This window comes from Blennius ocellaris (assembly GCF_963422515.1).
Source record: "Blennius ocellaris genome assembly, chromosome: 20".
Lineage (NCBI taxonomy): Eukaryota > Metazoa > Chordata > Actinopteri > Blenniiformes > Blenniidae > Blennius > Blennius ocellaris.
Window position 1 is genome coordinate 3,928,035 of NC_137669.1, and position 25,391 is coordinate 3,953,425.

General features: G+C 42.7%; 1 protein-coding gene across 1 annotated transcript in view; it reads right to left on the reverse strand.

Annotated features, from left to right (window-relative positions):
- The window catches only part of khdrbs3 (KH domain containing, RNA binding, signal transduction associated 3), a gene marked incomplete at both ends in the record, with an annotated part of 142,409 nt that overhangs the window by 57,251 nt on the left and 59,767 nt on the right, over window positions 1-25,391 (reverse strand). Inside the window, 2 exons of the mRNA XM_080516208.1 lie at window positions 5,749-5,865; window positions 19,559-19,677. Coding sequence (XP_080372334.1) covers window positions 5,749-5,865; window positions 19,559-19,677 — 236 coding nt within the window. The remainder of the gene's footprint in view (window positions 1-5,748; window positions 5,866-19,558; window positions 19,678-25,391) is intronic.

The following is a 25,391-nucleotide window of genomic DNA, read 5'->3' on the forward strand; positions in this document are numbered from 1 at the left end:
ATAACAAAAATACTATTTAGGTATCTGCATTATACATAAAGTAAGCAGTGGGAGAAAAAAGACAAAAGTTGAATTTGTTGGAATTGAAAAAAAACAAAGCAGTGTACTATGGGAGTTACACAGAATATCACTCCATTGACACAATGAACACAATTGAATCTATCCTTTACAGCAATGAAAAGAAAAGAAAATAGTTTGTGAAGGAAAGTTTGAAGCTGTAAACTGAATCGGCACCAGACCACCAAACACCCAGAGACGGAATCAAACCCAAAGTGTTTATAGAAAATAATGAAGAAATTCTATTTCACATATTGTGGAGAACCACTGGCCTACAGTACCATAATAGTATTTGCAAAGTTGTAGTCAATTCAAATTCATGCTTGAAAAACTTCACAGGATGTAAAAAAATGGGGCAAGTCCAGGCAAAAGGAAGTTTTTTGGTCACTTAAGTTGACTTTGTATTGAGGAACCCTTCCATTATTTTGGATATTTTTTAATCCGTAAAGGCAAAGTTACTTTAAAGGTAACAGTGTTTCACCACACTGTTCCCCTCACATCTTTATCTTTTACTTTTTTTTCCAGGTCCCTCTGCAGGGCTCGGCTCTCTGACCTCCAGCAGGAACTTTCAAGAGCAGAAAGATACGATGCCACATGCCGCCAGGCTGAAAAACTGAGAGTCAGCATGCAGCTCAACATAAAGAATTCATTTTGGAGCAAAGGTGTATCCCTCATCCCCGTGCAACCCTAAAAACAAAGGAATCAGAGGCGCTCGGAGTGTAAAACCGACCGAAAGCTGTCCGTCATTAATCACTCATCGAGGGGGGGGGGGTCAGCGCAGACAGGTGAGGCCTGCCGAGGTCAGCACATACTCCGTGACAGATCTTTCTCTCCGAGACACTCGAGAGGAGCCGACCATCAAAGGATATTGATCGCGGTAATCAAAAAGAATGCGCCGTATGATCGCGAGAATCATCGCCGCCAACAAATCACCTCCGACAAACAGAGGCAGAGGAGAGAGACGGGCCAAGTGAAGTCAATTTATCCCCTGTTAAACAGTCCGGCATGCAATCAATTCTACGGCTAAAGATCTGCTGTTAGACTCATTTATATCCTCTATTTATGTGCTGACATGATCACGGCTGATAGGAATCATTAAACCGGATTGTTGTTGGAAATTCCCAGCTCGCAAAATCCATTCTTTTATTCATGCGGCTTCATTGGAATCATTATAAAAAAAAAAAAGCGCCCTCCTCTCGAAGACACCGAATTTATGTGAAAACAAAGCCACAAATCTGGAGAAGAGTGTTGTTTTGTGTACGAGCACTTAAAACGACTGTGTGAGAGAGAGAGAGAGAGGGGGGGGGGGTGGGGAGGGGGGGGGTTTGGGAGAAGTCAGGCATGTTCGGTGATCCCCGGGATCGTTCACATTTCCATAAACTTTTGAAATTTGTTTTCAAGATGCAGCTGCTTTCGCGAAGCAAAACACAGTCCCGGCGACCCGAGAGCTGTCAATCAGACGCAGTGTGAGGCGGCGGGGGCGACCCCAGACGAACAGACACAAACAGCCCGGAAACATAAACACAATCCAGATCGCTCCCTTCACAGGTTTAATGAAGCCAAATTCTTAGACGGCAAGTTCTATGGAAATGGGGGCGGCAATCTTCGGTTGGTAGAGCGGTCGTCTCCCGGTCGGAAGGTTGCAGGTTTGATTCCCATCTCTGCCTGTCTACATGCCGAAGTCATGTTCAGACACTGAACCCCCCCCCCCCAACTGCCTGTGTGAATGTAGTACGAGAGTGAGTGGTTGGTGGTGGTCAGAGGGAGCCGATGACAGCCTCGCTTCCGTCAGACTGATGCGAGGCAGCTGTGGCTGCCTTCGTAGTTTACCACCATCGAGTATGGCATGAATGAATAATGTAATGTAAAGTGTCTTTGAGTGCGAAGGAAAAGCGCTGTATAAAATCAACGCATGAAGAGAGTTGATGACACACAGATGTAGTGAAAAGATCAAAAGTCTGCCGTCTTCTCTGAGAATAATCTGAATTAAGGCAGGTCAGCAAGTGACGGAGCCCCACGTGGGTTATGACAATGCAAAATCTGCAAAATGATTGTAAAAGCCCACAATGCAAAGCAACTGTCAGAGCTTTATGTAAAACAAAAAAAAAATGTGACAAATATAAACATTTTAAATGGTGAAAAAAAACCCAATATGAAATAAAAATTACCAAAAAAAACAAAATAAATTAAAGCTTCAAGCAACCTTGATCAGGACCTCGCACTCACATCAAGAACGTGGTGGGTTTGACAGTTCAAATATGGCCCGGGGCCTTTCTGTGTGGAGTTTGCATGTTCCCCACTGGTACTCTGGTTTCCTCCACATTGCCAAAAAACATACACTGGGGGTCCCTGAGCAAGACCCCCCCCCCCCCCCCCCCCCCCCCCCCCCCGAGCACTGCTCTTTGCGGCTGCAACCGGCGGGTCATTCGGGATGGAATTTCCCCTCTGGGGATGAAAACAGTGCTATAAATAAAATGTACTGCATTGACAGCAAATAATAAGGTCTTCAGTATTGTTTAAGTAATGAAGGCGACAATACAAAGGCCCTGTCAACTCACGTTCAATTGTCTGTGTCTGTTTCCATGACAACAGTGCTTAGAGCAAGTGAAAACGCAATTTTATGAAAATTGCTTCCAAAGTAGAAGCTTTTGAAAACGCTTCAGCAAATACGTCTCGCAAAAGTAACAAATCGTAGACAATACAACATTTTGACGACATCGCCATAGAAATGAGAGAGAAGGCAAGTTTTGAACACATTCTGACTCCGACTCCATGGAAACGGGAAAAACACAACTTTTTTGAAAACGCTGCTTCTATACAAGTCTGCACCGTCGTAATAAATCGTTCTGCACGTGCACAAGAACGACTCCTTCATAACAGTGAATGCTGCTTGTGCTCTTGGCAGCTTCTCTAATAAAGTGTACTATTTACTACTCCGTCATCAGGAGTGCAGGTGGATTATTTCTGACAACAACCAAAACAACAGAGTTCGAGACAAGTTTTCATTTTAAATGGCTTTAATGTTTCCCAGAGAGCATTTGTGTCTGGGTTTAATACAGAACCTCAGCACCCACTAGTGGCCCTACACGCTAACTGCATTGTTTACAGTGTTTCTGCCATTTCCATGTGAACAGACATTGTCGAAATGTTGTCATGTAAACTGGCTCTAAAGCTGCAACATGATTGGTGAACACATTTGATTTATTCCCGATTATATAAGAACCCTAAAAAGGTGGAGCATTGTCTTTGACAGGGAAGCTATGGAACCGAACTAACCGACTAAGCTATGGCCGCCTCAATGGTAATGCAGAAACACAAAGTCAAAAGCTGCAACTTCAATATGAATACATAAGCTGCAACAAAAATGCTGAACTTGCAATAGGAATTGGAAAAAAATTGCAACACAAATATGAAAGCTGCATCATGGCAGCCGGAGGGCAACACGGATGACAAAACAGCAAGGAGCTACAATTCTAAAGCAAAGACTGTCGTCTGAAAGCAAACCCTGCAACACGAAGCAGTGTGCTTTGTATGGAATACTACAATAGTTTATCATGTCTGGGTACTTTTCCTTTGGTTTGATTTCTGCCCAACATACTGTATGAAGTCGGGAGAACATCTCTGTAGCCACATTAACATTTTCTGTTTGCACTTCATTGCCCCTTTAAAAGTGATGAGTAGGAAACATGTAACTTCTGATAAAGCGTACAGTGCCGGGATTGGGGGGGGATTTGGCTGCTAAAGGCTTGAAGGGGCCGCCAACAGGCGCCAAGGTCGACTGGGGGGGGGGGGGGGGGGGGTTTGATTCTCAACGTCAGTCATACGTGTCCTGAGTGATTGTCCTCCGTCAACCGGATTCAAAGTATTTGGAAGACTCAGCAGGAAAAGTTCCCATCAGGAGTTTTAGCGGTCAAAGTCACCGGGGCGTCCTGCTGAGCAGCCTTGAAACGGAACACATTTGGCTTTTAGACTTGATTGGACAGAACAAGATGAAGAGGCCCAGGTGGAGGCTTTGGGAACTCTGAATGAACGCTATTAGAGCTTTTGTTTATTAACTCCCTGGAATAATGTCACATTCTTGCTATCAGTGTTTATAAGGTCTTAAAGGAGTTATATTCTCCAGCTGTTGGTCCAGAAATCCTTGTTTCCAAAATTGATTGCTTTCCCTTTATTTTTCCTTCATTTCAATATTGGATCATAGGAGCTGCATTCACAATCTGCTGTGTCTGTGTGAGCTGGACTGGCTCCGCCCACACACGCCCATCTTGGGAAGAGGAGGAAGTACTTCCTCTCGTGCTGCCATGTGCCAGAGCAGAGCTGCCTGGTTGTGGGAGGAGTCAAAGAGGAGGAGCCTACCTTGATTGTGATTGGCTGAACTCCTAATGACGCTATATAGGGTTTGATTTCTGATTGGCTGGTTGGAGCAACACACTTTTTATAAACTGAAACAAGCCAGAGAGAGAGAGGACACACTTTCTTCACTTCTGGGGCGTCGTTCCAGTCATTGGGGCGCATATTACTGTTGGAAAACCTTTAGGAAGTCAATGTACCATAATATGTAATATGTATATATAATATATACCTCTTTAAGGTACTTTTGGGCAGTATTAGATATTATTCCTTATCCACACACTGCTGCTGGTACTGGTACTACGACTATGAAAGGTCTGGACTCGTTTCCTTAACGAATCACCAGAGTTTCTAATTTGATCTGCTAGACCAAAATCTGTAAACTTTGTTGTTAAAAAAAAACAACAAAATCTGCAAGAAACACCTACATTTCACAATCATCATCAATTTTAGGAACTTAACATAATTTTACGTGTTTGTAAATGTTTTATTTAACATCGTTCTGGGATATTTGTAGTGGTTTTCTTTCTTTTGATCCCTTTTCTCCATCCATAATGATCTTGGATGTTTTGGAACAGTTTGTGAATATTTAAAGGATTTTACTTGCAGGGTATAAATGTTCTCCCTGTACGTGCATGCTGTTTTTTCCTCCTATTGTGGTTTCACCATATTAAGTGACAACATTTTCACACAACTTTAAAAGATAGCAACTTTTTGAAAATGCTCCGACCCCATCTCCATGCAGACGGGAAAACACAGCCTTTCTGAAATTCTGAAATGTTGGTCTTGTAGTAAACAGTTGTTCTGCGCATGCGCAAGTACTGTAGATGGACAATAACAACAATGGCCTTGTTCCTACTCCTTTTTGGATATTTGGGCCATTATTTATTGAGTTATCTGTTACTTTTTTCGATTGTGCTGTGCTGTTTGTTTGTGTTATTATTTTATATATTTTTGTTTTGTTCTTGAACTCACATGTCTGAAAAAAACAATAATAAATACAACAAATGGAAGCCTCCATAGATACTTGCGTCGTCAGCAAAACGGTGTAATGTCGTGTCACTTTGTGTCCTTGGCTATACGACGCGATATGAAAAATGAGGAGTTTTCAAGGGTTTTATACACTTTTATCATCAACTTGTGTTGCAGAATGTCGTGTTGAAAATCTGACTTGTAGGTTTCAAGACATCTGGGGTATTTTCCCACCGGGGTTACGGATTTACTCAAAATGTGGTGCACCTCCACTTCACACCGAGTTAAAGAGTGACAGCAGGCGATGCAGCGATGTGGCGATGCAGAGGTCAAAGTTCAGCACAGAACCAAACAGAGTGGAGGGGTTACCTTCTCTTTGTCTCTCATGGATCCTTTCCCCAGAATCGACATCTTTGTGAGAGTGTCCTCCTGTAGTCTCTTTAACGAGTTCCCGCGTGGCCCCAGGAGTTTGCCGACAAAGTTAAACTGCAGAGAGAGAGAGAGAGAGACAGAGAGAGACAGAGAGAGAGAGAGTGAGAGAGAGAGAGAGAGAGAGAGAGAGAGAGAGAGAGAGAGAGCGATCAGTCAGAAATCTGTGTGTTTGAGATAAAGAGCAAAGGCTTTTCTCGTGGCAGTTGCACATGGCTCCGGCGGCGACTGAAGCTGAAGGAAACTTATCAGCACTTTTTTTTTTTTTTTTTACCCCCTGTCTCTTGATAAGATCAGAGCGAATGCATCTCTGAGATTTCTTATCTGTGATTCTGTGTGTCACCTTTTCATAGGAGCTGGTTTTATACTCCAGAAAGATGCTCCGTGGCTCATTCCATCCCAAAATGTTAACATGAAATTAGCATTGAACTGACTGGCGAGCACAGCAACGTTTTGCTTCACAGGGCACGAGGAGAAGTTCAAAGACACCAAATAACATTGTTTACAATAAATGTCACAAGAATACCAGTACGAACACATGAGATATGCCGGTTAGTAACACTATCCTTGTTATCATTGACTGTAAATAGAGGACATTCTCCATTAAACCTGTGAGCTTTGCATAAAACATTCCTACAATGTGAAAAACACTTTTTCTGAGATAAATTGGACAAATTATAAACAATAAATAACTGTAAAAAAAAGCATTGGTGTCAAACATATTATAGTTCAGCTGCCAGATGCAGCCCAATTTCATCTCAACCGGTAAAGTAGCGCCATAGTAACCTTTAAATTCACATTCTATAGTTATTCCTTGTTGTGGCGCAGATTATATGTGACAAAATGTCTATAATTTCACAAAATCAAACAATCACTACCGAAAATGACTACAATCTCAACATAGAGCCAAATATACTGAACATGAGAGCATGTCCTTAAGGCTTTGGACCCACGGACCTCATGTTTGACACCCCTGATCTATAGGTTGGACAACAGATTGACAAGATGGTCTACAGAAGTTGTAAGATGTCTGTTTGCGTCTAATTGGCATGTAGTGATAAAACAAAAACCTTGTACAAATAGCAGCTAATATTTAACATTCAATATATTGTTTTATTTTCAGATCTCATAACAAGTGAAGCCATCACTGGCATCGCCAGAATGATATAATACAGATTTGTTGTACAAAAGTCTGAGGCGTTAAGGCCGATTCATACTCCTTAAGAACAAGAAGAAAATTCCGCATTGCGGGGTCCTGAACAAAATGCTCCTTCTGGCAGAAAAAAACTGTTTCAGCTGTGCCAACCATCCTGGCAGAACTATGTTGGTGCTGCACTGCCCAAACTTCTGCACTGCTGTGTGCTGCGTATGCGTGTTGTGGGGAATTTATCCCACCATGTTAACATCACAGTGATCAGAGCTTGTTTTAACATCGATCCAAAACCAGACATACTCGATCAGGGGTGCCCAACTCCGGTCCTCGAGAGCCCCTGTCCTGCATGTTTTAGCTAGCTTGCTCCCTGCTTCAGCATACCTGAATCTAATGATGATGTCATCACCAAGGTTGCAAAAAAGCCCAATAATGTGCCCCCCATTGCAATTGGGTGTGATGCAACTGGGAGAGAGCTAAAACATGCAGGACAGGCGAACTTGAGGACCAAGATTAGACAAACCTGTACTAGATACTTGGAGTATCAATATTTTAATATTGATCTTCAGGTCACTGCTGAAAATATTTGAGGGCTCTTCATTGTGTATTTCGTCAGCTTTAAGAGCTCACAAAACAATGGAAAAGCATAAACTAAAAAGTGATTATTTAACTTGCCATATTAGAAAATGTGACAGAAGAAGAATGGAAGCTGTTTTATAAACGGAACACAACACAGTGGGAGTGACAGCAGCTGCCCAAACAGGAACAGTGACAGTCATTTCGGGTGTTTCTGGGAGAAAACTGTTTCATAAAACTGTCTCCGGCCACTCTGTGCAAGACTTTCAGCACTTTTTCTCTCAGGTTTGTGAGTAAACTCCAACCATCGGACCAACCACCTGCAATGCAAAGCCTAAATGATTTAGTCTCAGCAAAACAACAGCGAAATATTCATGAAATCAAACTATTGCGCCACCATCTAATAAACAATTTAGAATCTTTATGTCATGCTGTATTGTTATTATCGCCTGCAAAAGCCATCATCAACACAGTCTTTGGTTCCTTGTCTTCCCTTCTTCATGTCTGATTGCTGTTCCTGCCCTGATGTGTTTCACCTGTACCTGAGAATATGATTGTCTTCACCTGGTGTCTTTTGTATATATTGAGTATCTTCTGGTTGTTGGTTTGTGTTTTGTTTCTGCATGGCTTTCTTTCAAGTGTCTGAGCATTAGTCTCCTGTGATCTCGAAGGATTATGGGTTTTTCGTGCTCCAATAAAATGAGCTCCTGTTCTACCAACGGGAGTTCACCGTCTTGAGTCCAGCTTCCAACGCATGCTCATGCACTTTTATTTCCCTACAATTAAGCCAAAAGTCTTTATCGCACAAACTGCCAGGCCTGACTACTGAAAAATAACAACAACAAAAATACTTGTAAGTTACATGAGAGGCAGAAAAAATGGTGAAAAAAAAGCTGTTACAGGATAAAATTCATGAGGCATTTAATACATCATAACATTCCCCATCCCAGTAAAAACTATATGGGCATTTGAGTAATCAGGGTATCATTGTGAAAACATAACCAATCTCTCTGTTTTCCATCCATTCTTTAAATTCCGACAAATAACCCGAGGCACTCAAAAAGATTGAGCTTTTTGTTATTTTTCTGAAGCACCCACAGTACATGACGGCATCATTCAAAATAATAGCTGGCAGGCATTCAGTGACAGACCAATCAGTCTTGTTTTGACAAGAGAAGAACTTAAACACTATTTATAACACTATTCAAGAATAATATTTCATCTTCACACTTCAGGACCCAACAGGCTCGTTGGATTCCCAAAAGGAAAACATGCTAAGACAATAGATTTCCACATGTCCAGTCGCAGTGTCCCTCAAGTCATCCCGCAGATTATGAAAATGTGTCGGTCCCAAACAAGGACAAAAGACACCCAGGAAGAGTCATAAAACAAACAACAAAAAACAAATTGAGCAATATGACATGTCTATGGAGTCATTTTTGGCAACTCTTCTGTTACTTTGCATTCATTTTCCCTCATTAGTCGGAGAATGATTGTTGAAGTAGCATTTGTCGTCGGTTTGATTCAGTTCTGGTGCCTCCGTACTGTACTCACTTTCTTTCATATTTGGAGAAACGTCTGTCATATTGAGGTGTTTTTTTAAGAGCAATAATGTATGGTTAAATTCTGGGGCAAGATCAGCATGTCCTACACATCTTGTCAATGTGATTTATAAAGTGATTTTTCCAAACTAAATTTAGCTCTGTGATTTTCTTTGGTGTACTTCATGCAGACTGCTGTTGCCTGAGGAGCATCATCCTGTAATGACGAGAAACTTTTCTTTTGGATTTAGAACTTGGCAGATATTCCTTTGAAATCATGACAGGAACTGAACCAAAAAGTCGACAAACAACCGAAATCTTTCAGTTCCACTGCACATATTTTGTATTTTCAGTGTCATGAAAAAGGTCATGTGTTGCTGAATCACCTCTACATGCAGCAAAACCCCATTAGTAAATAATTACGATAATTTAGCATCAGTTGAAACTGTTGCCTTAACTGCTACTATTTCATTAAACTTCTGGTTACCTGACAAAGGGCACCTTATTAATCTCAACCCAACTGCTACGAACAACATTCCCTACCTCTAAATACTAATAAATATTCACTGTTAGATACAGAAATGGATCCACACAAAGTCTTCCGCCTAAACTCTGTGCTCATCTCATTTGTATTTCTGTCCATATCCTTGAAGCTTAGATATGGACCAATGGAGCAGCGCTACCAGTAAACACGGAGGGCAGTTTGGCCACTGAATGCAAATAACTCATTAATGGTGCTTTTCCACTCAAACCTACTCTGCTTGCCTCGCATCTTTGGCTTCTCCACTACGTAGTAGTACCTGGTACCAGGTGCTTTCGTGGTCCCGGTGTGGTAGACGATGTGACGTTGGCTGAGGGTCTCATTCACCCCATCATTTTTAACAAGTATCAGGAGGTGTCAGAGATGGTGGCCACTCACGGATAACATTGGTGTTATGGATTATCCGGTTTCCCTGTTAACTGGTGACCAGCTTTCCTCGAGTGTCCCTCGTCACAGCATATGCTTAAAAACTCAACCCAAATCCATAGCTGTCCTGTTGAAAGCCTTTCAACCGCATTTCTATTAAAGTTTAAATTATGGTAGTGTTTGTTTGTCTTATTATCAGTTGCTGCTGATGGCTGGTGGCAGAAATCACCACCGAAACCAAAAAACTGGACAGTGAAGCACAATCGTAACAATTTACATTTTGTAATATTAATAATCTGAACTGATATCCAACGCCGTGTTATAACGCCAATCTTCCAAAAACCACGGTGGCTCCGCATCAGAAAAAAACTGATTCTATCGGTTGTGATTACTTGTGCATGACGGAGAAAAGCTCTGATGACTCCACTGTGCCACAGTGGCATTTTATCGTCACCGAGAATGAAAGAAAATAAATCAAGTAGAGGCAAGGTATGACAAGCTGAGCCGGCCGAGTAGGTACTAGCGGAAAACCTCTATTAGACATGGAGAAGAAATATAGAAATAAAAATTGTTTCCAGGTACTGTTGACTGAGAGTCGCCCGCTAGTGAAGGTGTAATGTAATGCCATGCCAACGTAAGTGACGGATAAGAGTATAAGTGTGTTAACAAAAACATTATTATAAATTGACACATTAGTTGCAGACACAGAACATAAATAAGCTTTAAATTATTAGCAAACCAAAGTAAATCTTTGTTAATTAATTAGTTAAGTTTAGTTGCTGTCTTTTACTTTTACTCTGAACAACTTTTAAGAAGTCCTGCCATCCAGATTATGTCGCAATTACCTTAAGTAACTTTGGCTGAACTTGAGTGAACCAGTCTTTTGACGCACATGTGACAGCAACACTGCAATAGTGCAACTTTGAGTGCGTTCGTAAAGAACTCGTCAAAAAAGACAACAGCAACTTTTGTCAAATGCCTACATCAAATCTCCATTTCAAATGAAAACAAATAATTTTTGCATTTTTGTTTCAGAATACCCAAAATGCTACGAAAGCTTTATGTTTTCACTTGATGTGTCAACGGTTCCTGAGGCCCCGCCCACAAGAGCTAAAACTCTGAGTTCTATAGGTCTATGCTCCTCTTGCTAGTGTCAGTAGCTTCTACATCGCCACCTGGAGCATTTAGTCCGCCATTGCTGTTGGCGGGGCGTTGTTTTCCGCAGATGTTCTCCGTCTTTGCCGTCCACACCTCAAAGCCCAGCCGGCGTTTTAGAATTTCCCTACTCTGGGGGGAAAAAAAGTTTTCAGGCTTCTAAAACACCGCCTTGTAATGGTCCACTCACGTGAAATGGCGTTCTGGTGCGGACGGATCCTAAGTAAATTGTAAAACAGTGGCGGTTGCATGGGTATCTGTTATTTGTAACTTTATAGTGCTTTAGGTTAGAATTCCTCAGAGTGACTTTGCACCACAAGTCCCAAACGTTTCTCCAAATGTGTCAAAGACGCATGAATAACAATTCCTGCTATCATAGCATCGGTATAATGTGCCGATTTCAACCAATGCCACGCCCGACCAACCTCTGGCACCTTCGTCGTCCATCAAAGGCTTCCTTGGGTTTGATCACTTCACAAGGTCACCGCTTTTTGGGCCGTGAAAGCAAAACTGCTACGCTTTGGCACCTCGACGAATCCTGAAACCCATCAAAGTCGCACAACCTTGACACACGTGCTGCAGGCGAAAAGAGCCGGTCAGAAAAACAGAAGGAAGGGGGGGGGGGGGGGGGGGGGGAAGCAGTGGCCTCTCCCTCGCTCCGTTCTCCCGTTAACGTTGAGTTATACAGCTGTCTCCCTCCACTATCTAGGTCATCAATTAGTGGGCAGCAGGTTAAAAAAAAAAAAAAAAGGAGGGAGAGGAAAAAACAGGCAGTTTTGTTCTAAAGCTCACCTACATTTCTCCTGCCTTTTGTTCGGCAAGCGAGTGCTTATTAGGAGGCTCCTGCCAATTCCTGGGTGAGGGATTTGAAAGGCGAGCTGCAGTGATTCGCTCTAATGCAGTAACTGTCTGTCGGGTTTTCATCCGGGCCGGGCTCAACTCAAGCAGCTTTCAGCTCCGATGTATGTGCTTCAGCTTTTATAATTACCTGTTACTGGAAGTGATCATACAGGGGTCCTGGATTTCAGCGCTCGCCTCAAAGTAAATACGGTCGCCCTCACTGCGCAGGAAGCCCAAACCCCCGGGGGAACAAGTAGCCCACCGAGCAGCTCACGACCTTGGGCTGATGAATATGTAAGACACGTCGCTTTGAAGCAAACTTAGCTCACTTTGCACTTTTTTTTTTTCTTCACCTTCTTCTCCTCCTCCTCCTCCTCCTCCTCCTCCTCCTCCTCTCCACCTGGCACATCCCAATGCCCGTCCTGTAATTTCCACGCTAATTAATTCCAAATATATTGAACGGGACGCGACTTATTGGGTGAGGAAAATTCAATTTAAAATTATCTAAGCAAACACAACAACGGGGGGGACGGCAGCGCGGCGCGAGCGGGTGGTGTCGGGGAAATGTTTGAAATGTGCTGAGTTTAACCGATGCCCCACGCATCCATCATTTCCACCTGGATGGAGCCTTGATCACTGAGCCATCTCTTGAACAATGATTTGCAGAGCCCGATCACACGCCGACATCTCGCCGGCGTTAAAACAGCCCCCCTCCCACCCCCTCCCCCCCTGACAGGTTGTGTGTGTCGGACTTGCCGCCCCTGCAGATATCTTCAGTCCTCTTGACTCCCTGTGCGGCGCGCTCACCGGTGGGTGAAAACGCTCGAACAAGCAGAAAAGCTTGTTTTCTGATGGAGAACAAAGGCGCAGGCTGTATTGGCTGTGCATACATGTGCGGCGAGAGAGAGAGCAAGAAAGGAGGGGGGGGCGACAAAAAAGGCAAACTCACAAGAAGAGCAGAACCAGATATACGGCACACGGGGAATTAATGCAGAAATTTGCTCTGTTTGCAGCCCGGGTTGGGTTTCTTTGAAATCGGGGACACAATTAAAGTGGTGGCTGGCTCTCTGCTGAGCCGAGAGGATGGATGCCCTTTTTCATTTAGATACAGAGTTGTCTGTGGTAAATGAGAAAAATGTCACAACAGTGTTGGCTTGGCTGGCGTGTTGCTTTGTTCATGTGGATTAACCGACCGTTTGACCAGGACACCCGAAGAAACACTTTTTCGGCACATGGGGTCTCAAATACAACAACTCATCTCCAACAGTAGCGTTGAAGTAAATTGAGTCAAAGGAGAAACACAAAATAAAAAACAAGTCTCTCATGTAAAACTGGTCCAACAGCCAGATAAAGCACACTATTGCAATTGTAAGAATATTGCATTGGTACCTTGTGGGAATAGACAGCACAATCTCCAAGTAGAAATATATTGTTGTTAAACATCTGTGCTGAAATACCCAGAATGCTGAGACATCAAATATTTAAGAAAGAGATGTTATTGACCCCTTTATTGGTATATAGTACCTCATTTTGGCAATAGCCATAGCAAACATGCCGAATGAAGATCAAGAAGTTCCGCGATCAGTGGCAGAATTAGTAGAACCACAAACCCAGGTTACCAATGCTGATCTTCCGAAAAAAGCACACACCAATAAAAGGTATAAAGCGGTAACATATTGTAGCGTTGCTCTTTTGCTAAATGGCCCATGTTATCAAGCCCAAACCAAACTTTTGGTGGCACAATTTAAAATAATAATACAAAAAAAATATTGCCATAGCACTGAGGAATGAACAGTAAAGCACAAGAACCAATTCCATCTCGGCTTTGCTCACATAATAATAATCATCATCATCTACCTCCACAGCATCATTGGTTTGCAGGTACAACAGTCATTTTACAGTTAAGAACACAACATTTTGTTATGTTAATTATGCCTGAATTAAAACTTGGATCCACCTATATAATGGGACACTTATCGGCTATACATGTTCTTTTTTACATTATGAGGAGTAATTGTTGTTTCATTCAGCGTTTAAATAATGGAAACATGTTAATATTCTCGTACCTACTAAAAGCCAAACTAATCCACGCAGTACTAATTTCAGTTGAATTTTTAAAATACCTGCACTTTCGGAAAACAACAGTATGTTTATGCATGACGGAGATGCTTTTTGCATGAAAACACCGACGACAAGGTTTAAAACCTTCCCTTCGGACAGGTGAGCCATCACACACATTCATCCTGGCATTCATTGTGGCTTTGCTTTTAAAGGGTTAATTTCTACAGCTTCACAAATGCCTTGTGGTAGAAGTGATGAATATTGTGTACTGCCTTGATCTGAATGACAAATACAAATGCGATTACTTATACCAGAAACCTGTGAATTAGGTGTCACACATATGTGCTGAATCACGTCGACTTGTTCACAAAACACATTTTCAATCTAAACTAATCAATGTGACAAACTATTGCCATGATGTGATTTGCGCCTAATGTGTTGGAAATATACCTATTTATATTATTTGTGTTTTTCTCCTCGTTTCCACGGAGTCGGGGTATTTCTGTTGTTGTTGTTTTTAACAAAGTTCCACCTTAGGTTTTCAAAAAGTTGTGTTTTCAGGGGTTCCGAGCACCGTTGTCATGTGAACAGACACCCAAAACACAAGAAATTGTTTACACTTTCACTTGAAAACATTGTGTAAACAGGACTTAAGCAATATTAGTAGCAATTGTACATATTATACCTACTGAATGGCTTTAAAACTACAAACAAACAGATAACGTGAGCAAATTGGATGCAATAAGAACTACCGTATTTTCCGCCCTATAAGACGCACCTAAATACCTCAAATTTTCTCAAAAGCTGCCAGTGCGCCTTATAGCCCGGTGCGCCTTATATATGGAAGAATTGCTTTACTCAAGACTGCTATTTGACAGCTGAACAACCAGAAGCTTTTATTTTGACAACTCTAACTTTGCAACCGGATCTTCAGAGCGGACGACACTCCACACAACACCTTCATCACTCATGGTTGCACACCAACATTCTAACAAACCAAAATAAACTAGATGAAATAATTACTCCCTAAACTGGGGAACAAAAACACAGCATAAACACAATCAACACAACACCAAGCCCAACAAAAACCCACAATAACCTCCAACAACACAAAACATGAATTCCCATCATGCCTTGCATCCTGAGCTCCTCAGTGCAGCCGATAGCTGCAATGAATTATGGGAGTTTCTGTTTGTGGTGTTTTAAATGCAATTATTGGGGGTTATATTTGGTTTGTGGTGTCGGTAATAATTGTGTTGTGTTTTTGTTGCTTAGTTCATGTAGTTTAGTTTATTACCGGTAGTTGTAAGTTGTCAACCAGCAGTGAAGAAGGTTTAGTGTGTAGTGTCCTGCTGGCATAGGCTGCAGGTAGGACTATCAAAATAAAGTGTGTGCACCTCTTGGGGTGTTAGAATCAGTGGAAAATGTAACCTAATGGCTTTGAGCTATGAAGGTTGCTGACTATTCCATGTGCCTTATAATGTGGTGTGCCTTATATATGAACAAAGTTGTAAATTATGTCAATCAATGTAGGTGTGCCTTATAATCCAGTGTGCCTTATAGTGCGGAAAATACGGTACTCGCAACACTTCCAAAATTTTAAAGTAATACAAAAAAATGTTGACGTTGGTAGTTGGCTGTGTCTAAATTCATCTCACTGCCTTGTAGCGTTGACAGCAACTCACTTTTCCCTCCAGTCATGTCAGCAACTTGTCCAAACGCTCTACACGTTTAAGCAATAAAGAGAAGACATGATGTGATGAAAAGGTATTTGCAAAGAGCTATTCTTAGCTGCGGACTATTTAAAGAGGAGACCAAATAGATTTGTGTTGATTTGTTCACACTGGTGCCTGTAAATGTCGAAAAGAAGTCTTGATCTGGACGTTTTTAAACACGTGGGGTTGGACCATCCTGCAAACGTACGAGTCGCCCTCAACAAACGCCGGTAATCCCTTCTGTTTATCACAAATCAAAATCCGTCTGACTCCTCCTGTGATTTATGCGTTGGGGTTTTGGCTAATGCCTATGTTATCATGCAGGATTACGAGACTTACAAAAAAAAAAAAAAAACCTGGCTATGCTTCCATACATGTCATTAAATGGCGAGAGGATTGTGCTGCTGTGTGTAATCACCACGATAAAAAAGCTTGATGTGCTTAATCACAGGTTGTCAGATCTAGCTCACCGCCTGGAGAACGAACACAATCGTGCGAAGGATGGAAACAGTGGTGGGGGTTTTGAGTCGTCATGTTCGCTGTCAAGTGAAACAAACAAATAGGAGAAAAGAGAAAAGCAAAGACGGAGGAAGAGGAAGGACAGATGATTAATCACACTTAAGTTGAAGGGGGCGTGTTGGCTGCAGAAGAAGAGGGACACATCTGAGATCTTTTCATCATTCGCTGAATGCATTGCCACCAGCCCGTCGAAAGGTGTGTTTTCACCGAGAGCCCACTGATTGTGCTGAGGACAGCAGGAAGGGGGGCTGCGGGGACGGGGGACAGACCGAAGGATAAATCACTGCTCCCGTGAGCAGAGGAAAAGCTACAGTGTGAACTGGAAATAAACCAGTGGGGCTCCTTTCGCCTCACTAATAGCCTGTGGTGCGTTCTGCCAAAAGACGCTCTCTAAGAGGAGGGAACCACTGTTTACAGGAAACGTTCGGCTGGGCGCTGATAGTGCGCCGGTGTTCAAAGGGCCCGGGTGTATTTTAGTTCCCGTTGTAAGTGCGACGGTGCGCCGTCACACTGTGTCACACTGGTTAAATTGTGATTTAAGACCTCGCGGCGCTATTTCTGTCGACGTGTCTTCAATTAAATACAAGAGGTTTTCATCCAGATAAAAGTGAGCCGCTGTCTCAGTGTCTCCATTACACGAGACGCCGCGCGCACGCTGGCGTGGTCACATCACTCTTGTGGCGTCCTCGGAAAGGAGAGGCTGAGAGTTTGCGGGCGTTGGGTATTACAAGTCGCCGCTGAGAGGCGGCTCTGTTTTATCGCTCGGACTCGGGGCCCTGCAACAACTTGCCGCGCGGTGTCCTTGCCCGCTTCATTTTGATAAAAAGCCACGGTTGCTCAGGATGGATCTCGCCTCTCTGCCACATGCTCCTAAATGGCTATTTGGAAAATGGTGGCGCCACTTCAATGCCAGAAGCACAAAGGGTGATGGTGCTGGCGGCACGGGAGAAAACACATTGGAGTCCGACCGATCACTCTTGCCATTGCTACCTGTCAGATAGAACAAATTGAATTTGTCTTCCTTCGGTGGCTTGTTGAAGCTCTAAACAGCGTATTAGTGGCTCTACTTATCAAAGCTGTCAAAGTAAATCTGTTTAGCTGTGAACCTGTGAGAGAGATCGGCCTCTAGATAGCACTGCATACATATGGAGCACATAGTCGCTTGATGCTTGCCAGGATTATTTGGGGGAATTAATCCGATCTCCAAGACGGGGTGTGTGTTGATACCTGGTTGTCCGCAGACTACCTTTCACATGTGCACCAGACTATTTGAAACCAGCAATCTTTTTATCCTCAGTGGCCATAATATCACACCGTAGCTCATTTTAACATCACCAAACCTGAGGATCATCACTTTAAAACATGTGAACATGTTAAACTTTTTTGTGCATTCCACTTGCACGGCAACCTGCCACTGGACCAGTGAGAACGCAACTTTTTGAAAACTCCAGCGAAAATGGTGCTGCTGCGCATGTGCACCACGGCCGTATTGAATAGTTCTTCTGAACGTGTGGGAGGAGGTGGGCAATAAGAACAATGGCGGCTTCCAGAGTGTCATGACTCCATGTTCTCCTGAGACTGGGTGTTTTTATAGTTGAGACTCACCCGGATCAACAATCTAACTTTATCGTCTCTCCATACAAATGTACTTTCATGTGTGTGTGGTTTCATTACAAAAACAACCAACAGCGCCCACTAATGGCCCGACATGAAAACTACATTGTTTTCTAGCATTTAGATGATGATGCATTTTCACTGAAACACTGTTGTGTAAACGTGATCTTAATATAAATTAGACAGAGCAAATCAAGGAATGTCGTCGTTGCCAACGCTTCTGACATTTTTGATTGCGTTTGCATTGCTTGGGAAAGTAAAGGTCATAATGGTCACGCTCTACTTCAATCGATTGATTGATGCATTTTTGGAATTGCAATCAGTCAAAAACATGAAATGTTTGCCAAAGAACAGGGGGGCATCATTAATATGGATCCACCAATGGGAATCTCCAAACCAATAGTGTTGTGCTGATTGTTGCATCATTTCCTGCTTCAATTCTGCTTTGCTTCTTTGCCATTTCCTGTAAATTGGCTGCAAGTTGTTTTTATCTTTTGCCACAAAACAAGGCGGAATTGAAAAGATCGGCTGCAGTGAAGCTGAGATCTGATCAGGGATTGTAAAATAAATGTTTCTGTTTCACAGTAGAGTCCTTGCCTCATCACCGACTCAAATTCCCCACCCTCACAAGGTTTTAAGTGACACTTATGTTACATTAAGCAAAGTTGATTAGGGCGTTCATCACACTTCATTTGGTGGAATGTCACATTCTAGGTGTGCACTAATAAAAAACCTGACATTAGCATTGATTTTCACAGCTAGTTTATTAAACTGACATTAGGATTATTTTATTGTGTCTGACATCAATGAGAGAAGTAAGAAGTCTGGAGTTTGGAGCTTTGGCGGTTCTGTTCCGATTCCTGTGTGGTGTTTTTTTCGGTTGTCTACATTTTGCTGTAGGTTCCCCCCCCCCCCCCCCTCCAAAAAAAAAAACCCCCCCACCCCAAGAGGACTGAGGTGAAAACGTGAGTGATGGCCTTTCCTGTCTCCTATGGCTCTCTCACTTTTACACCGGCCTCCCTGTCCCGCTCCCAGAGGGAAATCCCCGCCGTGCACCGGGAGCTGAAGTGCTCTCAGCGTTATCCATCACAAGCGGCTTCCCGTTGGAGGTCACGGTAAAGTCCGTCTGTCTGGTTCCCCGTGTGCGGGTGACTTACGGGCGACAATCGCGCCGCAAAGTGAAGGGTGCTGGAAAAAAAAGGGGCCGCGAGAAGAGAAAGAGCCTGACATGCATCAGAAGAAATCCACTGCGCACTCCAGAGGATGAAATCCTCGGCGAGATAATTCCTTTAAAATCACACGTTCATAAATATTCATTGACAAATTAATACACCGAGACATCAAAGCCGGCGTTGGCCAAGGTCAGCAGGGTGGATAGACACGCGTTGGAGAGGAAGCTTCAGATGAGGAGCAACAACCTCAACATGCTTCTATCCCAGTTCTGTCAGCAGACTTTATCTGAACGCCGTCTCACACATACTTTACATCTAATCCCATAAAGCGTCAACAAAAAGTGTCAAGTGGCTGTTGGAAGGAATTGAAATTGAAAAAACTGGAGCTACAGTAGTTCGACTTCATTACCTATAAATAACACCATCTAAAATTCTCCATCTGCGCTCGTCACATTCTTGAGAGGAGTCCCTGGTGGTGGTGCCGTTACTCCAGTACTTACTTTAGGAAACTGCTTGACTGGTATCAAAACTTTCTGGCCCAGTTTCATGTTCTTGTTGATGACGACGTCGATGAACTTCTCCTCCTCCTTCCCCTCGTCTTTCTGTATTTTTTCGATCTCTGGGGGAGAAAAGAAGATGCAATGAGCGGACAAAGTACTCGTACTACTAATTCACATCTAATCAGCATACAATTAAAATGAAACACAGATTTGGGGAATTACATTCTATTGTCAAATATGAGATTAGCATGCATGATCCTGATTATGTGCCGTCTGTTGAAGTTATATTACACATCAATTCACACAAAGAGCTTTTCTCGATAAATGGACGACACAACGGAATGGGAAAACATCTCATCTCGGCCCCTCCCACCCATCCCAGCTGCTAAATACAAAGCCAAAATACCAATCAAAGAACAGGAAGCAAGGAAATGCTTTAAATAGAACTCTTGCATTTCTAATGAAGGAACACATCTGTTCAGTGAAAACATTAATAATTAACTCTAAATTATTGTTGAATTGTCAACGTTTCAAGTGGAGACACATTTTGTGTCTTTAGTTCAGAGAAGTTTGGTATTTACACGGCAAATGTTTGAATAAGGATGTACATTGATGTGTATTTGTCAGAAACTCTGAAAACACAGGCCACTAGTGGGTGCTGTTGTTTGTTTTTGTAATGAACCCACACACACATGCAGCAGAGAACAATACAAAAGAAACATTAACAACGGAGAGTAAACAGATATTTATTCACATGTCACCCACACACAAAAACATGGACTGGGAGTCATGACAGGCCGCAATAGTTACTGTACATCTCCTCGCTCATGAGCAGAAGAACTATTTAGCCCGAGGTGTGCGTACGCAGTAGCAGCTCTTCCTTCACGAAGACAGAGCCGACAGAGTTTCCAAAACTTGTATTTCCAATTGGTCTAAGCACGGTTGTTGTGTAAACAGACACCCAAGACACAACAAAGGTTTCATAATTTCACTCGAAAACCTCAAAAGTATTAGATGAGGCCCCCTTAATGTGGATGTTTCAATCTGACCCTTTGCCTTTTGGTGAATGAAATGTGGCTCATATCAAGATATTTTGGACAAAATTATACTTCTGACTTTGTGACAACAGTTTGGTGTTTCATTGCCAATTGTTCAGTGTATTGGACAGATTCAATGCATTATTGAAATTAAGAATTTATAAACTTTGGTCTTTCTTTGAGTAAAATCTTCCAATAATCTCTTAAAAGTTGTGACAAATTGTAAAAAGGATGGTCAATGTTTGCAACATGTTGAGAAATATTAGTGTTCATTAAGCTGAAAGCAGAATGTTTGCCAGTTTGTTTGCTTCCATCCCTCTACTGTTCCACAAAAAAGGTCAATTTACCAGAGACAGCAAGTCGAGCTTAATTCAGTGGCAGCACAGTGACTCTGGAGGAGCTCAGACTGACAAAATAACCCCGGATGACGCCGTTGGGATTATCTCAGATTGAACTGGAAGGCAGCACATTTATTTATGTTCAGAAAGACAGATTTTGAAACTGAGACACACTGTGTGACACTTTTCACCACTTTTAGGCTTCCTGGTGAGCGGCAAGGCTCCTTTCTAGGAAATGTAACCTCATCAAGGCAGTTCTTTGTGACAAAATGCTCGTTTTCGCCGGCATCACCCATTGGCTGAGGCCAACTCGACACTTTGCAATTTCAGTGGAGACACCAATTTTCTTGGAGCGGACGTCGCGACGTGTGCTACAGTTCCTTTCATGTGTTATGGGGGGTGGGGGTGGGGGTGGGGGTTGGGGTGGGGAGGGGGGTAATGATGTGGAGGACACTGGAGCTGGAACCTCCAGGCTACCAAAAATACTGGCTGTCACGCTCCTTCTTTAGAGAGAGGTGGACTTTGATGTATTTGGAGATGTAACCTTGAACGTTTAATCAGATGGATAACATCTGTGTTTCAGTGCCGGGGAAAATGGCTTTTTGCGGAGAGGGCAGCAGAGGGGTGCAGGGAGGTCCGCGATAAAGACTGCAGGCCAAAAGCTGAGCGGGGGGGGGGGGGGGGGGGGGGCTAAATCAGAGGGTCACCGCAGATTTATTTCCCCTGTGGAAAATCATATTTATTTTAAATACAAAGGATGAAGGTAGAGCATGGGTGGATTAAAACATATCAATAAAGATGTGTTCGCTTTTTCTCGGGGTCTGATTAGATTAGAAAAAAGAAGCCTTTCCAATCTCAAAAGACGATAAATATGTTCAAACACCATGAGAACACGCAACGCCACAAGCCCCCTTTTTTCTCATCTACTTTTTTTTTTTTTTTCAATTACAGACGTGCGACTATCGGCGGAAGAGCTCTGCAAGCATTACATTAGCCGAATGTAATTAAAACCTTTGATATGAGTTTTAACGAGGATAAAAAGAAGTATCAGGGAGATGGAGATATCTTTAAGCTTCAGTTTATCCCAAGGGGGCCAGAGAGCGCACACGTTCTGAAGGAAGAGAGAGACAGCATTAATATTAATGCATCGCCTAGCAACATGCCAAGAACGAAGTTTCCTTCTTCCACCCGGCGTTGTCCTCAAAACATTCAGGCTCTGATGTGTCGGGAGATTGTGACTGAGATTGTTGTGTTTTTTTTTTTTTTTTTCCTTTCCTTCCTTCTTCTCAAGCTTACGGCACAGTTCTTGTTTTTTTTCCTTTCAACTAAAGTAAGAAAGTCGAGCATTTCCAGCCCAAATAATCCCAAGTCAATCAGCAGGTGCGATGAGAAGTGTAAAGCTGTGAGCTTAAAGAGAACTTACCCCCCCAGGACGAGTGAGATAGTGCAAATTAAATCACCACTTTAGCAGAATGAAAAATGCGACCTGAGAAAGCACCTCAACTTTGCCGATCACTCCAACAAAGGGAAAGATTAACCATGCATCGATGACAGGAGCATGATATCCCTGTTATTTCATCACAAATCCTCAAATTGAAAATTGTTCTCTCGAAATTACAAAGCTCTTAGCAGCCTGGCTCCAACATGGCATAAAGAGCTGTTAGTACCGTACCATCTCAGCATATCACTTTCCTTTTTATAAATCACAGTGCTGCTTGTTGGACTTTCAAAAAGTCGTGGAGGAGGCAGAACTTTCAGCGACCAGGCTCTTGTCTAATAGAATGAACTTTTAGAATGAAGTCGGGGAGGCTAACACAATCTCCACCTCTATGATCCAACTTCAATGATGAAGCTTTTAGTTCAAGCTGGCCTGGTCGGGTCATCATAGACTGTGTTTGAAAAGCAAGTTGCTTAAGGTTTAGAAAAGTCGTACTTTTTTCTATCAACTCAGCCGTTCTTATTCCTTCACTCACAACACATGTACATTTATATGTCACTATTCCTTTGCTTTGTCGGCTGGAGTCTTGCACTCCTGTCAGGGTCACCGGTGTCGAACAGGTCGAAGGCTCGTTCACCCACCATTTTTTAAACCCGATCACAACAAAAACACTTTCAACCAGAAAGCGACGTTCAGAAATAAACCCCGTGGAGCAGCGACAATGTGCAGACCTTTCTTTGTCTGGTGGCAACCAGAGGATTCAGGAACGAGACGGAGCGACCCGCGACGGCCATCAGGATGCCCCCGAGCTACGGATCCCACCGGTGTTTCGGATTAACTGATTTCCCTGTTAACTGGTGACCTTCTTCCTCCAGCGTCCCCTTTTCACAGCAGAAGTTTAAAAACCCCACCAGAATCTGTAACTGTCCTGGTGAACGCCATTTGACTGCATTTCCATTAAAGTTTAAAGCAATGTTGTCTTACATGTAGAGTTTGTTTGTCTTATTGTAACAACACCTGCTACTAACGGCCGGTGGCAGAAGTCACCAGTTAACAGTGGCACCAGTGAAACCGAAACACCGGACAGTGAAGCACAATTGTAACAATCCATATTTTATCATATCAATAAATATAGTCAATTATATACTATTTCATTTAATATTTGAGGTGACATCCAATGCATGTTTGTTCCACATCATATCAGGGTGATTACGTTTACTACACGACGGGGAAAAGCTGTAATGACTCCGCCCACACGGTGGTGGTACTATACTGTAATGGAAAACAACCGAGGTAACTTCGAGTAGAGGCAAGGCCAGTAGAGTCAAGTCGAGTAAGGCTGAGTAGGTACCAGTGGAAAAGCACCATTCGTCTCCTGTACTCTCATCTCTCTTTATACCTGCATGCAGAGATATCAGGCTTTTGATTGTTGGTTCCTGCTGCCATCGGACTGCAAAATGTTGTTTTTACTAAAGTCTATGAAAGACAGTTCAAAGTAAATGGCCCACATCTAAGTGTGTTTCTGTACAATGTTTCCTCGAGTTTCTTTCACCTGGTGCCGATACTTTGTTGTAATCTGAGTTATATAAATTAAAAAGAATTTAATTAAATTCCTGATGTCGAATGACGCACGGTATGGTTGCAGTCCTGCTCTGTATGGAAATCAGTCCAATGACACACCAGAGTCACGAGGCCTCATGAGGAATTCACTGCACTGATAACGATTTCAAGGCAGATGCGTCTCGGGATGGAATGAATGAATGAAATATGCAACTCTACAGACTTCCCCAAGACGAGCCGTGTTTGGCTGCGGAGGAAGCAGTTGACCTATATACTGCGGAATATGTATGTACAAGCTTCTCCCCAGACGAGGGTCGTTGGAACTGAAACATCTAGATTTCTCCTCTTTCAGAAGAGTCGCCGAGTTCTTTTCTTTCATTGCTTTTGGAAACAGTGATAAAATAGGTATACGTCCCATGACAGGCACTGGATTCAGCGTACGTCCCTGACAGTGCGGACGACACATAGAGCAGATAAATGAGTCGGTCCAGGATGGACCATGGTGTCGTGGGTGCGACGCTTTTCTGTGTGGAGTTCTCCAAAAATGAATATGAGCTTAATTAGTCATCCTAAATTGCCCCCATAAAAGTGAACCTGAGTGTTTGGGTCTTTCTCTTCTGGATCAGATTGTAACTATTGATATTTGGTTGAGTTTTGGAAAATATCATCCTTTGTAGTAGAAGCTATTGATTTTTAGCTTCCAAAATAACAAAATAGATTATGCAAGTACAAAGTGAAAATCTTAATGGTGGACAATATCATAACTCAAAAAGAAATTAAAGAAAGAAAACTAATTGGTTGTGTAATCTAAGTTTATTCCACCAAAGCTAGAGAGTTAGGTTTTGTACATTTCCGTGAGTGTTTGAGTGACGCTTCTGGAAAAAAAAAAAAGTACAGAAATGAAACCTGTTAAAACAAATTGCAAAAATAAATTAACACGGCACATAGTTTTCTACCCTTGGCTCTTCAGATTCCGGGAGGTTGCTACTACTTTACATGAAATCAGTCAACTTTACAGCCACTGCAGACATGAGAAATATATTTAGCCACTCTCTGCCTGGGTGAGGAGGACGCCTCACAACGGGACAGCATCTCAGCTGTCTGCTTTCCCATTAGAAATGGAATCACTTAAAAGCAGCTCTGTGATTTAGGCCCTGCCATTTAAAATTCATAAGCTGGGTAGATTTTGTGGGATTATGCATGACTTCGGCTGCGTGCTGCGGAGAGTCGATCCGGGGACCGAAGCAATCGGGTCATTAAGTCTACCGATTTCATGTTGAGGGCTGAGATACGCGATAAACACACATGCAGGCAAAGGCGACTCCCACATGGTTACTGGGCGACACGATTCCAATCTGTAAAGTAAAAAGATGATTTTATAAGTATTGGTTTGTTTCTGCTTCGTGTGCATCCATCTTTTGGTACTGTCCTGAGAGCCGCTGAATCTCCGTCTATTTATT